This window comes from Lepidochelys kempii, chromosome 2 (genome assembly GCF_965140285.1).
Source record: "Lepidochelys kempii isolate rLepKem1 chromosome 2, rLepKem1.hap1, whole genome shotgun sequence".
NCBI classification, from domain to species: Eukaryota; Metazoa; Chordata; order Testudines; family Cheloniidae; genus Lepidochelys; species Lepidochelys kempii.
The window spans coordinates 180260869-180278566 of NC_136381.1; the positions used below are offsets into that span (position 1 = coordinate 180260869).

Consider the following 17698-nt stretch of genomic DNA (forward strand, 5'->3'; position numbering starts at 1 on the left):
TGACTTCCTCGACCTCAGTGAAAGAATCGCAGCCTTAACTATGATGTATGGTTCTTGTGTTTTATGTTTCTGTAAACCACCTAGCCCACCGTCAGACACTGTAATAAGGTGACTATGTTTAAAAATAGCAACTTCTTTCTCAATAGTGTATTTAGACACTTCACTGTGGACTTAAGTTTAAGAATTGGATTTTTAGTCCTGCTATCCCTGCAGAGTCAACACACCTAAGAGTGACAGAACTGAATTCTGTTCTTCTTTTTGCATCAGATGCCGTATTGTTTGTAAAATTCCAAAGCTAGTTGAAGACACTCATGTTACATAGGTGACTGGGGACATAATCTGAAGACAGTGTTGTGTGGATGTAATTGTTGAAGGCATAACTTAATTTAGCCCTGCAGGACCATTATTACCAGTGTGATGGGGTGGACCAGCCCCGCACTGGGACTGAGAGGGTTAATCCTTCCCTCCTAGCAGAGGAAGCCATGCCCCTGAGGCTCTGCTGGGCATGCTCCGCCTGGAAGTCAGGTATAAAAACCTGTAGAGCTGTTCAGTCAGGGCTGGCAGCTGAGGAGGAAGGATGCTCAGCAGAGGCTCCAGACCAGGAGCCGTTACAGCCCTTACCGGGGAGAGCTGAAGAGCCAGGAACCTGGACCAGAGGCCCACAACTATCGGAACCCCAGGAAGGATCTGGTGCTGAGAGCCCTGGAGACCCTGATGCCACAGGGACTATGGCGACTGGTAGGAAGAGACCCAGGGAAGGTAAGGAAGGGAGTGGTACCTCCCACCACTATGAGGTCAGCGTGTTTCGGTCGGATTCCCCGCTGACCCAGTAGTGGATCTCTCCGCCCCTGACAGGGCCCTGGATCAGAGCCTGGTGAAGGCGGGTGGGCCTGGGCTCCCCTACTGGGGATCACTACCCCTCCCCTTTTTTTCTTGAGATGACATAATTCTCTGACCCCTTGCTTGCCTCAGAGGATTTAGAGAGACTCTGGCCATTGGGTCATACTGCTCTAGGAGCACACTATATGGACTCCGGCTGCTGGGCTGCGCTATCCCACTAGGGGGAAAGAGTTTAGGGGGACTCTGACCATTGAGACACACCGTATGGACTACCGGAGGGGTAGTAGAACAGATGTAGGTGCAGAAGGGTGGGGTTACCCCTCCTCTCCCCCCCCCGGCAGATCAAAGGGGTGGATGAAGTACAAAACCCGCCACAACAAGTAATAAAGTAATCTGCTTTGCAGTACAGCTCTCATCTTGGGACAATATGGCCCTGCTTCTGGTTGTTAGACTAATATTTAATATTTCTCCAAATTCTTCCACTTCTTGTTTAGAAAAGTCCCAAGGGGTCTCCTGAGGATGTAATGCTTCATTGTACAGAGTTTGTTGCTCCATGACTAAAGGTGAATTTCTCATCACTTGTTGCTGGAATGGCTTTTTGTATGGTCCATAATTTTTTTTTTTAGTTTTCACTCCTTCCCACTTGCTGTTCGATCTTTTATCTTCTTCACTTTATTGGAACCACTTAAAATCTTTGGAGAAACATAGGATCAATTTCAGTAGTGGTTTACACCATCGTAAGGTCTCTGGTGGTAAAACTTCTTCGCAGGGGGAGTGAGTTATGGCAATGCAAAGTGGCTGTAGTCCATTTTCAGACGGTTGTATGTTTATGGGAGTGGGGGGAGAGGGGTTCACTGTGACCCACCAAAGTGGGTGATGCTGTCTGAAAATTAACATGCTTGGACTGTGGGAGATTCTCTGCCTCTGTGAGGAAGGATCTGCCTACAGTTTTCCAGTGGAATTGAAAATCTCCTTCCTTCCAGCAGAACACTTGCGGGGGGGAAAAAAGCAATGGTAACAGTGCCAGCCCTCCACTGATATAAATCTCTCCTACAATGGCTAGGTCTTTACTTCATTGCATCTAGCTTGGTGCGTATATATATAGTTACTTGCAAATATAGTATCTGGAACATTTAGTTACGCAAGTATTAATTGACAAAATTCCCTGTTCTTGACATACTTTGAAATCTGCTACACAAACCTGTGGTGCTTGCTACTTTTGTCAGCTCAGGGGTTTTCCAGGAATAGCAAAACTACCCTTTGACATTAAAAGAAATGAAACTTATTGTCCTGATAAAGATTTTTGTTTGAGTTGCACTTAATCACTAACTGCATTGGTTTCACATACTTCTTTGCTCCTACATATCTTTATAAGTGGTGGTTATGGTGATGCATTTTGCATACATTGTATTTCCATTCACCTCCCAGTTGCCACTTTTATCAACACACCCATCATGTATTTAAATGTGACCGCTGCTATCCTGATTAGATTTGGAATGTGGTGATTACACATTTTCTCACACATTTACTTTTTCACACACAAAGATGTGTACTTCACAGCTTGGTTTTGCTTGTGATCTCTCTTACAGAGTTCACTTCCGAATTTCACCTCTAGGGAAATAAGAATCATAGAATATCTGGGTTGGAAGGGACCCCTCAGGAGGTCATCTAGTCCAACCCCCTGCTCAAAGCAGGACCAATCCCCAATTTTTGCCCCAGATCCCTAAATGGCCCCCTGAAGGATTGAACTCACAACCCTGGGTTTAGCGGGCCAATGCTCAAACCACTGAGCTATCCCTCCCCCTCTCAGATTTTTCATTTGCTGTTATAATTGCTGCTGCCTCACATATATCAATTCCATAGAATTAAAATTTTGCTCATGTAACTTTCTAGCCTCATCGTGTGTAATTCTCCCTCCCCACCACTGCTGTTGTGTTACAAACAGTGCCCTCCCAGAAAGCAAATACAAATCTTCAGCCATTCAGATGGCTTAACTGACTGAACATTAGTGCCCTTCACCAAAAGAGGTGTTGTGTTGGGGAGCGTAATGTTTAGCAATCCTGTGACAGCAGTGAACAGGCTGAGAATTCCACTCTCAGGTAGCAATGTACCATCATTTTTCCTTACCTCTTTTTGTGACTGTGTGAGTTTCCACATCACTTATTGTTCAGTCAAATTAAAATGCATGACGTGGTGTAATATCCGGTCAGCCACCCTGAACAGAACTATTGCTGGATGTCAAAATGGTGCTACAGCATTTATGCAATTTTTATTTAGTAAAAGATTGAATATTATGAACATACATCGTGGAGTTATACAGACTATTACAAACATTTGGGTTACATTAATTAATCCCACTCTATTGAAATGTATTAGTTGGAGTAAAAAATCAGATATACAAAAGCAAATTATTTCTTGTTCAGATCTCCTGGTTATTTCAGGATAATATGAACAATATCATTATATATTATACTTTAGAATATAATTATTATGATGGCAGCTCTGGTCGTGACTTTAGCTGAGGTTGTGTTCCAATTTCCATTTAAAGCAGGAATACCTCCCCTCTGCTAAATAATTAAAATATTGTTGTTTTTCACTAAATTAGGGTCAGTTGTTCTCCATAGACTAAATTTTCATAATTATCTTCTTGATTAATTACTTAAGTTTTTTATACATAAACTCTTTAAAAACACACCTGTTTTGAAATTTGGGCTTGGCTGCCAGGCCAAATGATCTAAAAAAATACAAAACATACTGTTCAAATTTGGCCTGGTAACAAGGCTTGCTTACAACACAGGTACATTTCTTCTAACAAGTCAGAATTCCTTTTCAAGTTATTTCCAATAATAGTCATAACTGTTTTTTATTTTGTGATACTGAATGCCAACAAATAACATACCCTGGAAATGAAGAGATTTTGACTCAACTGCACCCCTTTGGGTGAAGCTAAGGAACTGCAACAAAAGGAGAGAAACCAGTAACTACACGGTGTATGGTGTGGGTGTATTCTCAGAAGAATTACTTAAACTACATATGATTTTTCACAGTGTATGAACAGTATATTTACTTCGTGTCAACATTTTATTTAATGTGTTTACTGTATGTAACTCTATCTGTTCTGAGAATAAAATTTTACAAAATTTTAATATAAAGCAATTTTTATTTAATGTGTATTTGTAGGAAGGACTTGAATGAAAATATGTGCTTGTGAGCCAAACCAACAAATTTATTACTGTTATTCTAAAACATTTATATAGTGTTGTAAAGGTAAAAGTTGCTCTATAGACCCTATACAAAGTATATTCTGCACACCACAGATGACATAGGAAAAAAATACAAACACAAATTTATTTTCACCTTCTCTCCCTGGTGTTATAGCCTTTGTTGACAGCTCCAAACTCTTGTTGTTGCACATGAGAATTTCTCAGTTCAGGATACTATAACCTGGTCAGACCTACTGAGCAATAAGGAGGGAGTTCTAAGCATGAGGGAAGAAGGCTCAGAGAGGCGAATGGTAGACATCAACACAAGGGATATTAAGGAGAGCAGCAGTACACTTTGTGTATAGACAATAGACAGTGAAGCAAAAGGAAATGAAAGGTGAGATATATGAAAGGGTGAGGTTGTGCAGTCTTGAGGTGAAAATGTGGGCAGAGCCATGAAAAAGAATTAATCAGATAATTTATCCAGCTAATACTACCAATTTGCCAAATGATTCACTTATTATTCAACTGACTCTAGATGGAAAGTCGAACTTGATGCAGAAGGCAAAAAGAAATGGAAATAGGAATTAACCATCCACTGTTTTGAGCTACAGATATCAATGATATGTGTTATATATTGGGACATGTACAAGACAGTAGATCTGTGTAATCTGAAGTATCTTCCACAAAGTGATTTTTTTATGTGCTTGATAATGGGTAATTCTAGGTTTTAAAAAATCCCCACTGCTCACCATGCATCTATAACTGTGAAATATAGCTGGCTGCTCAATCACACCACATATGCTAACCTCATCCCATCCCAGCCAGAGTTTCTATCTTTTTCACTTGCTCAGATAACAAAATTCTGTTGGACTAATTTTATCCCAGGGACATTCTGAGAGGCCAGACTATGGCCTTCAAAACTGGGCAAAAGTATCATAGAAAAGGACATTATTGTTACCTTGGAGACTAAAATAAATGACCTGGAGAAACAACACAACTGCTGTCTGAATAATATTCTAAGTTAAATTATCTGTAGCGTTAACTAAATGAGCTCTTGAAAAAATTGGACAATTCTGTGAAGAAAGAGAAAAAACACTGGCTTTTGATTTGAACTGCCAATGCTGAATATAGTGCCCAGTGGTATGTAATTATTTATGGAGACATTTTTACAGCACAGGAAAGAGATAAATCAGACCTTTCCCTCCCACAATAAAGCTATTTTCAAAAGAGTGAGTTCAGGGGAAAAAATTTAAGAAATACATTTACTGCTTGCTTTTTAGGAGTTGTGTCAGTTGAGCATTGAACTAGAAAGCCACATTGCAGCGTAGGCCCAAAATTCCTCAGTGAAGACCTGCAGAACCACCACATTCTATCACAGATTGTTGTTAATAAATAACATATAAACAGTATACATAACATATACAGATCTAGGAACTTCAAAAGTCTATATATTTTATTATATAAGCCACTATCCATTGACTTTGTGTTTTATTTTTTTCTCTCCATATTCTTTACAAATCATCTTGGGCTATTGCTTCTTTTCCCTCTGAGGCATGGGATTGGAACCTTTGTCTCCATTGTGACATAGCACAGTTTCCACTAGTCTGCTAAGTTGGCCCTGTGAACACTGGTAAGTATTTCACCCACTCAAAGAACCTATGTTATTTTGCTGGTACTGTGTTTAAGGCATATAAAATAAATAGATACACATAATTTATAATGCTTTTTGACTTGTCTCCATAAATTATTATTTTAAAAAAATACAGACAAAGCCATATGTTTTCCTCCCACTTAAACACTTTAGTGTGGAAGATGGTCTCTAAAAATGAACAAACCTAACAGCATGCAAGTTTGTCTCGAAGAATAATAATCTTTTGCTTAAAGAAACGGCTTCCGCTTATAACAAATGACAGCAAATCAAGAGTGCTGATGGCAGTTATACTCAGACAGATATCATTGTAAAGTTCTAATTGTTTTTCTTTCATGTGCTGTATGTAATAGAGCCTAAAGAGGTGATACGGAAGGAAACAAATTATTATCACAGATATGAACATCAGACTTTTAATCTGGGCCCAGAATTCTTGATGTGACCAAACAGAGCCTGGAAGCTTTTTCACCACCTTTAGAATGATGAAGACTTGCAAGCCCAAGAGGACACACGTGATGGCAGCTACAGTGGCAATTATGACATAGTTCAGTGCTTTCACACTCTCCATCTTGAGTTCTTGTTGGAACGTAAAACATGTGTTATTTCCATAATCCCCAGACATCCCATACCGAGCACTGAACAACGGCAGCACAATCACAAGGGCCACTATCCACACTGTAGCACTAGCAGCCACAGCGTGCAGCTTCCTGTAGAACTCCACCTTGTCCTTCCATTGAAAGAAAATGAGCCACCGGATAACGAGCGTGATTATGTAGAATAGAAGAGTGAGGTACATGTGGATGTGCATCATAGCACTCACTGCTTTACAAAAGGCCAGCCCAAAAATCCACTTCTGACTGATATAATAATAAAGCCGAAACGGCACAGTCAGGAGAACCAGGCAGTGCAACACCACGAGGTTGACGATCACCGCCGTGGTCACTGACAGAGTGTTCATTTTAACCAGTAAAAATGACATTGCGATGGCTCCAATTGTACCTCCAATAAATGCTACTGTATATATAGTAATCAATATGTAACGTGCAATGTCAGAATGAATGGTACCGGCCTGAGGTGTACCGACAGATGCATTCAGCAAGGTTGTAGTCTCTCCAGGCATGGTCCTGTAAATCTCTCTTTTGGACTCTGTAAAAGAAGACATTAATGTCATTAAAGATTAAAGTGAGATTTAAAACTGAGAGCTACCATCTGAAAAGTAAACTGAGTCTTCAGCCCGGTTCTGGCTCCAGGGCGTATATATATATATAATCCTAGAAATGCTTGGATTACTTCATTTCTGATATCAGTTACTGTAAATGATTTTCCCCACTACTGAAATGTCCTCTGTTAGGAAAGGCAGTTCAGAGTTCCTACTAGTTAGGAAAGAATGGCTGCAAAAGTTGAATTTAAAGATGGAAAAAACCCAAGCAGATACATAGGTTAGAGGGAGAAGCTGATGAAGTTATGAAAATGTTACCAGTCATGTACTTAAACAGTTATTAATAAATATTTCAAAACAAAGATAGGCAAAAAAGATCTGCTGCCTGGCCAAATTGAGTATGATCCTTATGGGGAATGACTGCCGAGGAAAGAGTACTGCAGAAAGAGATTGGGGGGAGGGGGGTCATATATGAATCAACAGTGTCACACTGTTGCAAAAAGAGCAAACATCATTCTGGGATGTATTAGCAGAAGTATTGTAAGCAAGACACGAAAAGTAATTCTTCCGCTCTACTGCACGCTGATTAGGCCTCAACTGGAGTATTGTGTCCAGTTCTGGGTGCCACATTTCAGGAAAGATGTGGAGAAATTGGAGAAAGTCCAAAGAAGAGCAATAAAAATTATTAAAGGTCTAGAAAACATGACCTGTGAGGGAAAATTGAAAAAACTAGGTTTGTTTAGTCTGGAAAAGAGAAGACTGAGAGGGGACATGATAACAGTTTTCAAGTATATAAAAGGTGGTTATAAGGAGGAGGGAGAAAAATTGTTCTTCTTAACCTCTGAGGATAGGACAAGAAGCAATGGGCTTAAATTGCAGCAAGGGAGGTTTAAATTGGACATTCAGAAAAACTTCCTGTCAGGGTGGTTAAGCACTGGAATAAATTGCCTAGGGAGGTTGTGGAATCTCCATCACTGGAGATTTTTAAGAGCAGGTTAGACAAACATCTGTCAGAGATGGTCTAGATAATACTTAGTCCTGCCTTGAGTGCAGGGGACTGGACTAGATGACCTCTCGAGGTCCCTTCTAGTTCTATGATTCTTTGATTTTTATCAGTCCTTTGTGTTAACAGCTCAGATCTTTATTATAGAGGATCTACTTGGTGATCAAAAAGAAGACACAAATCATTAGAATCCTGCTATTTATTCATTAGAGTTAAGGATTTTTAATTTATTTCTGATATAAATATTCTATTTAAGAACCAGATTCTACAGTTAATCACATGCTGCTCCATCGAAGTCACAAATATGAAATGTGACTGAGAGCAGAGTTTTGCTCAGGGATCTGTACATAATGAATTATATAAAATGTGTGTTATAGATATTAAATATTTAATATAAATAATATTTCTTCCCAGGTGCTAAAAGAGAGGGTAAGTATCATTCTGATGCTCTAAAAGGCTCACATTTACCGCATATATGTTATGTTGTATTTTCACATTGGGCCAAATTCAGAAGTATTTATGTGCCCTTGAAAGGACCAAAAGCAAAGTGAAAATTGTAGTTCTACTGTGTAGATGGGGACATCTTTGCAGTCCTGGAGGACTATTAAGACATGCAGCAGAAGAGAGAGCCATGGCAGGTCTCTGCAGCTCACTGGAAAGATGAGATCTTGACATGTTGGAAGGTGATGTGGGATGGGCAGACCACAGGACTGCATGACCACATACTGTTGGAGCAAGCAGGTAGATTGAATCCAGTGTTCCTTCATATACCCGACAGTAGCTGGATATGTATGTGTGCCCTGAATTGTGTATCGACCTGGGTTCATCCCTGCCAGCTTCCTCCTGGGTCCTTGTGGGCGAAGCACTTTTATTTGAATTTGACTCATGGATTTTACAATGTAAAACCTGACCTGGTTTTCTTTTAACACCAAAGCAGTGTTAGCTTTGCAGTATGATAAGTAGTTCCTCTATCTATTGTATCACTGATCTTTTAGGTGATTTCCATTTTAAATAATACACATTTTGACAGTCAAAAGACTATTTAACAGTTTCCTCATTTGTGGAAAAGAGGAAATGCCTTTGATATTTCTAACAGCAGGTTTCAGTTGCAATGGGACATTAACAATGTGATATTTCTCAGTGACTTCATTTTTTTATAAAGATTTTAGCTATTAACATATGTTTAACATATTAACATATGTTTTTAGTATGCCTATCATTCTAGTATCTGAGCTCTCTTTATAGGCTGGCCACTATTTGAAAAGTCAACACTTACTTAAACTGTTACCTCAACATATCCAAAATATCAATTATTTCACTATATCTAGTATCAGCAATAACCAGGGGACCTTAGATATTGTATAGGAATTACTGGTAAATATTGACTCCCTAATGGTTGACTCTGTATTTTAGAGGTTAAAATTATATTTGTAGCTCAAAATGAAGTTCTCTCATTATTTTTCCAGTAAACTATAGCAAGCAAAATGTGTTGCAAAAGAGATTTTTTTCTGTAAGGAACTACAATTTACAGTATATTTCGACTATGCTACTGGAAAGGAAAGAGTACAAGTTCCTTCCTATTCTAGCTGTTGCCTCTTCTATAACATTGCATTTTAGCTTTAAAATGTTCATACCAGAAGGGATTAGCAATAGCTGTTTGTATGTCAATTTTTTAAGTTGTCAAACTGTAATTAGAAAACGTCACTATAATATTGCATTATCAGACAGTCTCAAATTAGAATGTGTATTTACAGTTTTAAAGTACTACTATACTAAAGGCAACTGCTGCAAATCTGGATTGCTATGACAGACATATGATTATCTGCATCATTAACAGTAGTTCTGTGGTTGGAGTTAGATGACCCCTGGTGGTTGCTTCTCAAGTTCAAACAATGAAACCTTTTCAGAATTCACATAGAAGAAACCAAGTAGAAACACCACATTTGGAATTTTTCACACACCTCTGCTATTGAGACAGTGAAAAACTTACCTATGTCCCTCAGTGCATGCCAATGCATTGTAATGCAAGTTTCTACAGCATTATGGAGAATCTACACACCATCCTTGCAATAATTCTGCAGGAAGGCTCATCTTCATTGTGTGTACAAAGCATTCACCAACAGTGATGTTAAAGCACAGAAAATCAGCTTATCTGGCCACCACTGTTACAGCCATCCAGTTGAAACCTATTTATCTTGAGAATACATAACATAGCATGACACAGCGTAATATGCTTCACATAGAAAATTGCTACCTTCTCATAAGATGCAGTTTCCTACTGTGCAGACACCTGAAGAGCCAGAAAACATTGACCAGAATGGCAAGTGCCAGGTCTTACAGACATAACTTTTAGCAGGAGACACATGGAATGAGAACGTAAAGTCTTTCGTATTGAAAGGTAAATGCTTTATTACATTAGACCATGATCTTGGAACCTGCGTGCAGCCCAAGAAATAGACTCTATATGAGGGTCAAAGGGCAGACAAATAACTGCCACAGGCTGAGAACCACAGAGGAAACCACTCTGTGGCCACTAGTGCTGCCTCAGGGTTGCATTAGCTTCTGAGAGAGATGACTCCCATGTAGTTTCCCCACTCAGATTATGTAGTTGCAGATCTGCTGGCTAAGTCCCACCTCCAAAAGACTCCTCCACGCTATGGATTCGCTACAGGATTGTGTTTTGTTGCTGCACAGGGTTCCCTCATTCTGGCCTTCACCTCTGTGTTGCAGAATTAGCTTGCTACGCCCATGAAGTTGGAAGGGGATTGGATTGACTCTGTAATATATATGTTCAGGGCTCTTCAGGGAGGGGCTTGCGTTTCCTTCCTTTCCTGATTCCCTCCCACCCAGGCTACATCATGGTCAGTGGTATTATGTGAGATCAGAAGCAAATCTCAAATCCTTCTCTACACTAAATGTCTTGTCATTTGGCTAAACTTTTGGGAGACAGGGGTTTTGAAGAACAGTAGCACAAGGGCACATAGCCACCTCATTTGGATCATATAGAAGCCAAAGAAGCATCTATTAATGTTGGGGACCTTCAGGAAATCATCAAAACATCAGTATTTTGTTTCAGCAGAGGAGGTAGCAGATTGTGCTGGGCAGGAGTCCAGAAACTAGAGTCTTTCATAATAGTGATTGACAAAAAGATTTTTGTGATAAATTTGAGTATTGATGTTCCATAAATTCATAGATTACATTATTAATTATTATTATGTATTATTAATATGGCACAGGCCATAGGACTTCCCTGAAGTCATTCCTGTTTGAACTACAACATATGTTTTAGAAAAAACATCCAATCTTGATTTAGAATTTCCAATGACGGAGAATCCAAAGCAGTAACTCCTCACTTAAAGTCGTCCTGGTTAACGTTGTTTCATTGTTACATTGCTGATCAATTAGAGAACATGCTTGTTTAAAGTTGCACAATGCTCCCTTATAACATTGTTTGGCAGCCGCCTGCTCTGTTCACTGCTTGCAGGAAGAGCAGCCCGGTGGAGCCAGCTGATGGGGGCTTGGAACCAGGGTGGACTGGCAGCCCACCATCAGCTCTCCGTTCCCCTAAGTTCCCTGTGCGCCAGCCGCCCAGCAGGCTATCAATTGCCCGGCAGTTCAGCTGTCCCTCTCCCCACTGCCGTGTGCTGCTCCTGCCCTCTACCTTGGAGCTGCTCCCGGGAGCCTCCTGCTTGCTGTGCAGGGGGAGGGGAAGGCTAATGTCAGGGTGTCCCCCTGCTCCTGCACCTCGCTTACCCCTTCTCCTTAGAGCAGGGTGGGGACATGACAGGGCTCAGGACAGAGGGAGCTTCCTGGCAGCAGCTTCTGTCTCAACTTGCTGATCTACTTAAAAAAGCTGTGTACTTAGAGTGCGGTCCTCACACTTAAAGGGGCAATGAGCATCTCTCTCTCACACACACACACGGTGTATGTCTCTGTCTCTATCTGCCATGCTGTCTCCCCTCCCTCCGTGCTGCCTTGTAGAATGTGAGGCTACATTAACAACAATGGGTTAACCTTTGACAGCTCAGCTGATAGCTAGTTCATCATTTAGCAGTAAGTCATTCCCTGGGAAATATCCCACCCTCTGATTCCACCACCTCAACCAAGCTTCACAATCATCATTGCTGTGTACAGCATTAAATTGTTTGTTTAAAATTTATACTCTGTGTGTGTGTGTATATATATATATTTTTCAACAGACAAAAGACTATAATATATATGGTGAAAAAAAATTCCCTGGAACCTAACCCCTCCTATTTACATTAATTCTTATGGGGAAATTGGATTCATTTAACATCATTTTGCTTAAAGTCGCATTTTTCAGGAACATAACTACAAAGTTAAGCAAAGTTAAGTTTACCCTTGGTAAACGGTTCCAATGGTTAATTACCCTCACTGTTAAAAAATTAGCACCTTATTTCGAGTCTGAGTTTGTCTAACTTCAATTTCCAGCCACAGGATCTTATTATACCTTTGTCTACTAGACTGAAGAGCCCATTATTATCAAATTTCTGTTCCTCATGTAGAGACTGCAATCAAGTTACCCCTTAACCTTCTCCTTGTTATACTCAAGGAGCTCAATCTATTTAGCATATCACTATACGGCATGTTTTCCAACCCTTTAATCATTCTCGTGGCTCTCTGAACATTCTCCAATTTATCAACATCCTTCCTGAAATATGACCATCAGAACTGGACATAATATTTTAGAACTGGTTGCACCAGCGCCAAATACAGAAGCAATATAACTAGGGCTGTTGATTAAATGCAGTTAACTCACATGATTAACTAAAAAAAAAAAAATCATGATTAATCACAGTTTTAATTGCACAATTAAACAATAGGATATCAATTGAAATTTATTAAATATTTGGATGTTTTTCTACATTTTCAAATATATTGATTTCAGTTACAACAAATACAAAGTGCACAGTGTTCACTTTATATTATTATTTTTATTACAAATATTTGCACTGTAAAAATGATAAAAGAAACAGTATTTTTCAATTCACCTCATACAAGTACTGTAGTGCAATCTCTTTATCGTGAAATTGCAATTTACAAATATAGATTTTTTTTAATTACATAACTGCACTCAAAAACAAAACAGTGTAAAACTTTAGAGCCTACAAGGCCACTCAGTCCAACTTCTTGTTCAGGCAATTGCTCACATTGTTTACATTTACAGGAGATAATGCTGCCCACTTCTTGTGGACAATGTCACCTGAAAGTGAGAACAGGCGTTCACATGGCACTGTTCTAGCTGGCATTGCAAGGTATTTACATGCCAGATATGGTAAACATTCGTATGCCCTTTCATGCTTCGGCCACCATTCCAGAGGACATGCTTCCATGCTGATGACGCTCATTTAAAGAGAAATGCATTAATTAAATTTGAGATTGAACTCCCTGTAGGAGAATTGTAGGTCTCCTGCTCTGTGTTTTACCAGCATTCTGCAATACATTTCATGTTACAGCAGTCTCGGATGATGACCTAGCACATGTTGTTCGATTTAAGAACACTTTCACTGCAAATCTGACAAAACACAAAGAAGGTACCAATGTGAGATTTCTAAATATAATGTGACAGGGTCAGGCCAGATGGCTACAGGAGAGTGATAGAAGGCAGATATATTAGCCCCAGGTTAAGTAAGTCCCTTTTCCCTGGGTAAGGTAACAGGGAAGGTTCCAGAACAATCAGGAACTTTCTGGAAACAATTAAGGCAGATGGGCTGATTAGAACACCTGCAGCCAATCAAGAAACTGCCAGAATCAATTAAGACAGGCAGGCTAATCAGGGCACCTGGGTTTGAAAAGGAGCTCACTTCAGTTTGTGGTGTGTGTGCGAGGAGCTGGGAGCAAGAGGCACAAAACCTGAGAGTGAAAAGGCATACTATTGGAAGACTGAGAAGTACAAGCATTATTAGTCATCAGGAGGAAGGTTTTGTGGTGAGGTGTTGGGAGGAGACCATGGGGAAGTAGCCCAGGGAGTTGTAGCTGTCACACAGCTGTTACAGGAGCCACTGTAGACAGCTGCAATCCACAGGGCCCTGGGCTGGAACCTGGAGTAGAGGGCGGGCCCACGTTCCCCCTATCCCTCCATCCCCCCCAACTCCCTACTTGATACCAGACTGTGGATTCACAGTGGACTGTGGATTCACGAAAATGGCCAAACTGAGGGCTGCCGTGAATCTCCGAGGCGAGCAAATCCACCAATAAGCGCAACACCCACCAAGGTAGAAGGGAAACTTTGTCACAATAGCTACAGCACTTGACCCAAGGTTTAAAAATCTGAAGTGCCTTCCAAAATCTGAGAGGGATGAGGTGTGGAGCATGCTTTCAGAAGTCTTAAAAGAGCAACACTCTGATGCAGAAACTACAGAACCCGAACCCCAAAAAAGAAAATGAACCTTCTGCTGGAACATGTGACTCAGATGATGAAAATGAACATGCGTCAGTCCACTCTGCTTTAGACAGTTATGGAGCAGAACCTGTCATCAGCATGGAAGCGTGTCCTCTGGAATGGTGTTTGAAGCCTGAAGGGACATATGAATCTTTAGTGCATCTGGCATGTAAATATCTTGCAACGCCAGCTACAACAGTGCCATGAGAACACCTGCTCTCACTTTCAGGTGACATTGTAAAAAAGAAGTGCATTATCTCCTGCAAATGTAAACAAACTTGTTTGTCTGAGCGACTGGCTGAACAAGAAGTAGGACTGAGGGGACTTGTAGGCTCTAAAGTTTTACATTGTTTTCTTTTTGAATGCAGGTTTCTTCGTACATAATTCTACATTTGTAAGTTCAACTTTTGTGATAAAGCGATTGCACTACAGTACTTGTATTAGGTGAACTGAAAAATACTATTTCTTTTGTACAGAGCACTGTACACTTTGTATTCTGTGTTATAATTGAAATCAGCATATTTGACAATGTAGAAAATATCCCAAATATTTAAATAAATGGTATTGTATTATTGTTTAACAGCTTGAATAATCGCGATTAATTTTTTTAATTGCTTGACAGCCCTAAATATAACTTCCCTGTTCCAACTTGCTATTCCTTTGTTTATACATCCAAGGAGCACATTAACCCTTTTGGTCATATGACTGCAATGGGCGTTTATGTTCAGCTATTATTTACCATGACTCCTAAGTCCGTTTCAGAGTCACTGCTTCTCAGAATAGAGTCCCCCATCCCGTATGTATTTTTTGGATTCTTTTTCGCTAGATGTATGGCTTTATATCATACCATACACATAGTAATACACACATTGTGTGCTTGTGCCCAGATCCAGAACACTCTGTATCAGTGACTAGTCCTTTTCCATATCTTTGTGCTATCTGTAAACTTTATTATTAATAATTTTATATGTTCTCCCAGCTCATTGATAAAAATATTAAATAGCTTAGGACCAAGAACAAATCCCAGTGGGACCCCTCTAGAAACACGTGATGATTAATGATGATTCCCCGTGTACAATTACATTTTGAGAAGTATCAGCCAGTTTTTAATCCATGTAAGATATGCCATGCTGATTATGTATTGTTCTAGTTTCGTAATAAAAATGTCATGTGGTACCAAGCCAAGTGTCTTACAGAAGTCTAAATTTATTACATCAATACTATTACCTTTATCAAGCAAATTTGTAATCTCATTTTTAAAAATCAAGTTTGACAAAATCTCTAAAACGTATTATAATCTGTGCTGACGAATGAATTAAGCGGTCTCTCTCTTTCTCTCTCTCTCTCTCTTGCAAGTGTCTTTGCAAAATTTATCCTGTGATAAAAATCTGTATCAGGACTGTCAGAATTGCCCTCCGTAATCATGTAGATTTTCATGTAATCCAAAGGTTGGACTCCGTGGAAGAGGCATTTATATTCTTTGTACAGCTGACTGGGACCTGTTTTCCCCTCTCAAAATTTCAATGAGAACGAAAATTTTCCTTTTGTGTTGAAGTTTTTAGTGGAAATTGTTTTGGTTTTCATAACAGCTGAAAACCCTAAACCAAAATTTTACAAATTATCGACAACCAAAAACCAAAAATTTTCATTTTTTTTACAAAAACCTGGAAAATTTTAAAAATAATTTTTTTCACAAAGATTTTCATTTAGTCAAAAAGCTATTTTATGTTAAAAAAGTATGACAGTTTTTGACTCACTCTAATTATTTTTGACTAATTCTAATTGAGTATGCTTATAAAATTTGCAGATGACACCACGCTGCGAGGGGTTGCAAAAACATGGGAGACAGGATTAGAATTCAAAACGACCTTGACAAATTGGAGAATTGGTCTGAAATTAACAAAAATTAAATTAAATAAAGACAAGTGCAAAGTGCTTCACCTAGGGAGGAAAAATTGAATGCACAACTCTTAAATGGGGAAATAACTGGCTAGGTGATGGTACTGCTGAAAAGGATCCGAAGGTTATAGCAGATCACAAATTGAATACAAGTCAACAATGTGATGCAGCGGTGAGAAAGACTAATATCTTTCTGGAGTGTACTAACAGCAGTGTCATATGTAAGACACAGGAGGTAATTGTCCTGCTCTACTTAACACTGGTGAGGCCTCAGCTAGAGGACTGTGTCTAATTCTGGGCACCACACATTAAGACAGTTGTGGAAAAGAGGAGGGAAGAACCTACAAAAATGATAAAAAGTTTAGAAAACCTGACTGCTGAGGAAAGGTAAAAATAATCTTGAGAAAAGAAGACTGAGGGGGACCTGATAACAGTCTTCAACCATGTTAAGGGCTGTTATAAAGAGGATGGTGATCGATGGTCCTCCATGTCAACTGATCATAGGACAAGAAGTAATGGGCTTAACCTACAGCAAGGGAGGTTTAGTTTAGATATTAGGAAATCTAGCCCTGTTTCTATGATTCTTCATGGTGTAGATTGCAGTGACTGCAATATCCACACTCCAACAAACAAACAGACCCCTATGAAACTTGTAAAATAAATTTCTGCTTAGAGAAAACTGAAGTAATTAAATATATCAGATAGGAGAGTACACATTTACTATACATACCTATGATTTTTCCAAACAATTTTTAGAGATCTCTGTCACTTTTTCTGTAGTTCATTTACTGGATGTGAGCCGGTGGTCCCTCTGTGTGTGCCGCCATCTGACTGAAACTTTGCAGTAGAAATCCAGTCTATTGATGTAGATGTAGACAAAGGACATATAACTTGTCACTGGAATGATGGAAAACAAAGGAGACTTCCAAAAATGCTGTATTCTTAGTTCTGGTTTTTTGAAAATAAATAAATAAAAATGGGGGGGTTACACAATAGAACTTTCCTTACAATCTTCTTTACCCTCCTAGGTGCCATGGGCATGTCATCTGACTTACCAGATGCAGCATCAGAGAAAAAAGAGAGAACAAACCCAAAATTTATGCACAAAAGAGGGAGGAGGAAGGGGAGGAAAAGTGACCTCCGTATACCGGAAACCCAAAAGAGTATGTGTTAGGAAAATAATACCACAAAAAAGCAATGAAGAAATGTTTCTTCCCATACCAGAACAGCATAAATAAGTAACAGTTATGAAAAATGGCTGTACAGAAAAGCTCTTAGATTTATTTAAAATAAGAAAGAAAAAGCCAGTTGGATGCATTTTTTTATTACAAACTTTGCTTTCAAACCAGTTACAAATTGAATCACAGAACAGATTCTGCTTTTCCAGACACATACACCTTGTTCCTAATCAGGGTTTGTCCTCCACACTTTGAAGCTCATTGATTTGTATCTTCATTTTGTGCAATCTAAAATAATAAAGATCCAGATTCCCAAAGGTATTTAAGTGCTTAGCTCTCACTGAAATCAATGAAAATTAAGT

At 39.3% G+C, this 17698-nt stretch overlaps 1 protein-coding gene across 2 annotated transcripts; it reads right to left on the reverse strand.

Annotated features, from left to right (window-relative positions):
• Window positions 1-3103: 3103 nt before the first annotated feature.
• Window positions 3104-17224, reverse strand: GPR141 (G protein-coupled receptor 141). Of its 2 annotated transcripts, none has more exons than XM_073329489.1 (2): window positions 16889-17224; window positions 3104-6840 (listed from the first exon to the last, which is right to left on the reverse strand). In XM_073329489.1, exon 2 carries the CDS (start codon window positions 6812-6814, stop codon window positions 5882-5884), a length of 933 nt encoding a protein of 310 aa, XP_073185590.1. In that variant the 5' UTR covers window positions 6815-6840; window positions 16889-17224; the 3' UTR covers window positions 3104-5881. The 2 variants fall into 2 exon arrangements, 1 of the variants encoding a protein (XP_073185590.1); XR_012157023.2 differs by lacking the exon at window positions 3104-6840 and adding an exon at window positions 14163-14392.
• Window positions 17225-17698: the final 474 nt, after the last annotated feature.

Excerpts from the sequence above, each read along its gene's own strand:
- GPR141 (XM_073329489.1), bottom strand. The coding sequence starts at position 6,814 with ATGCCTGGAGAGACTACAACCTTGCTGAATGCATCTGTCGGTACACCT.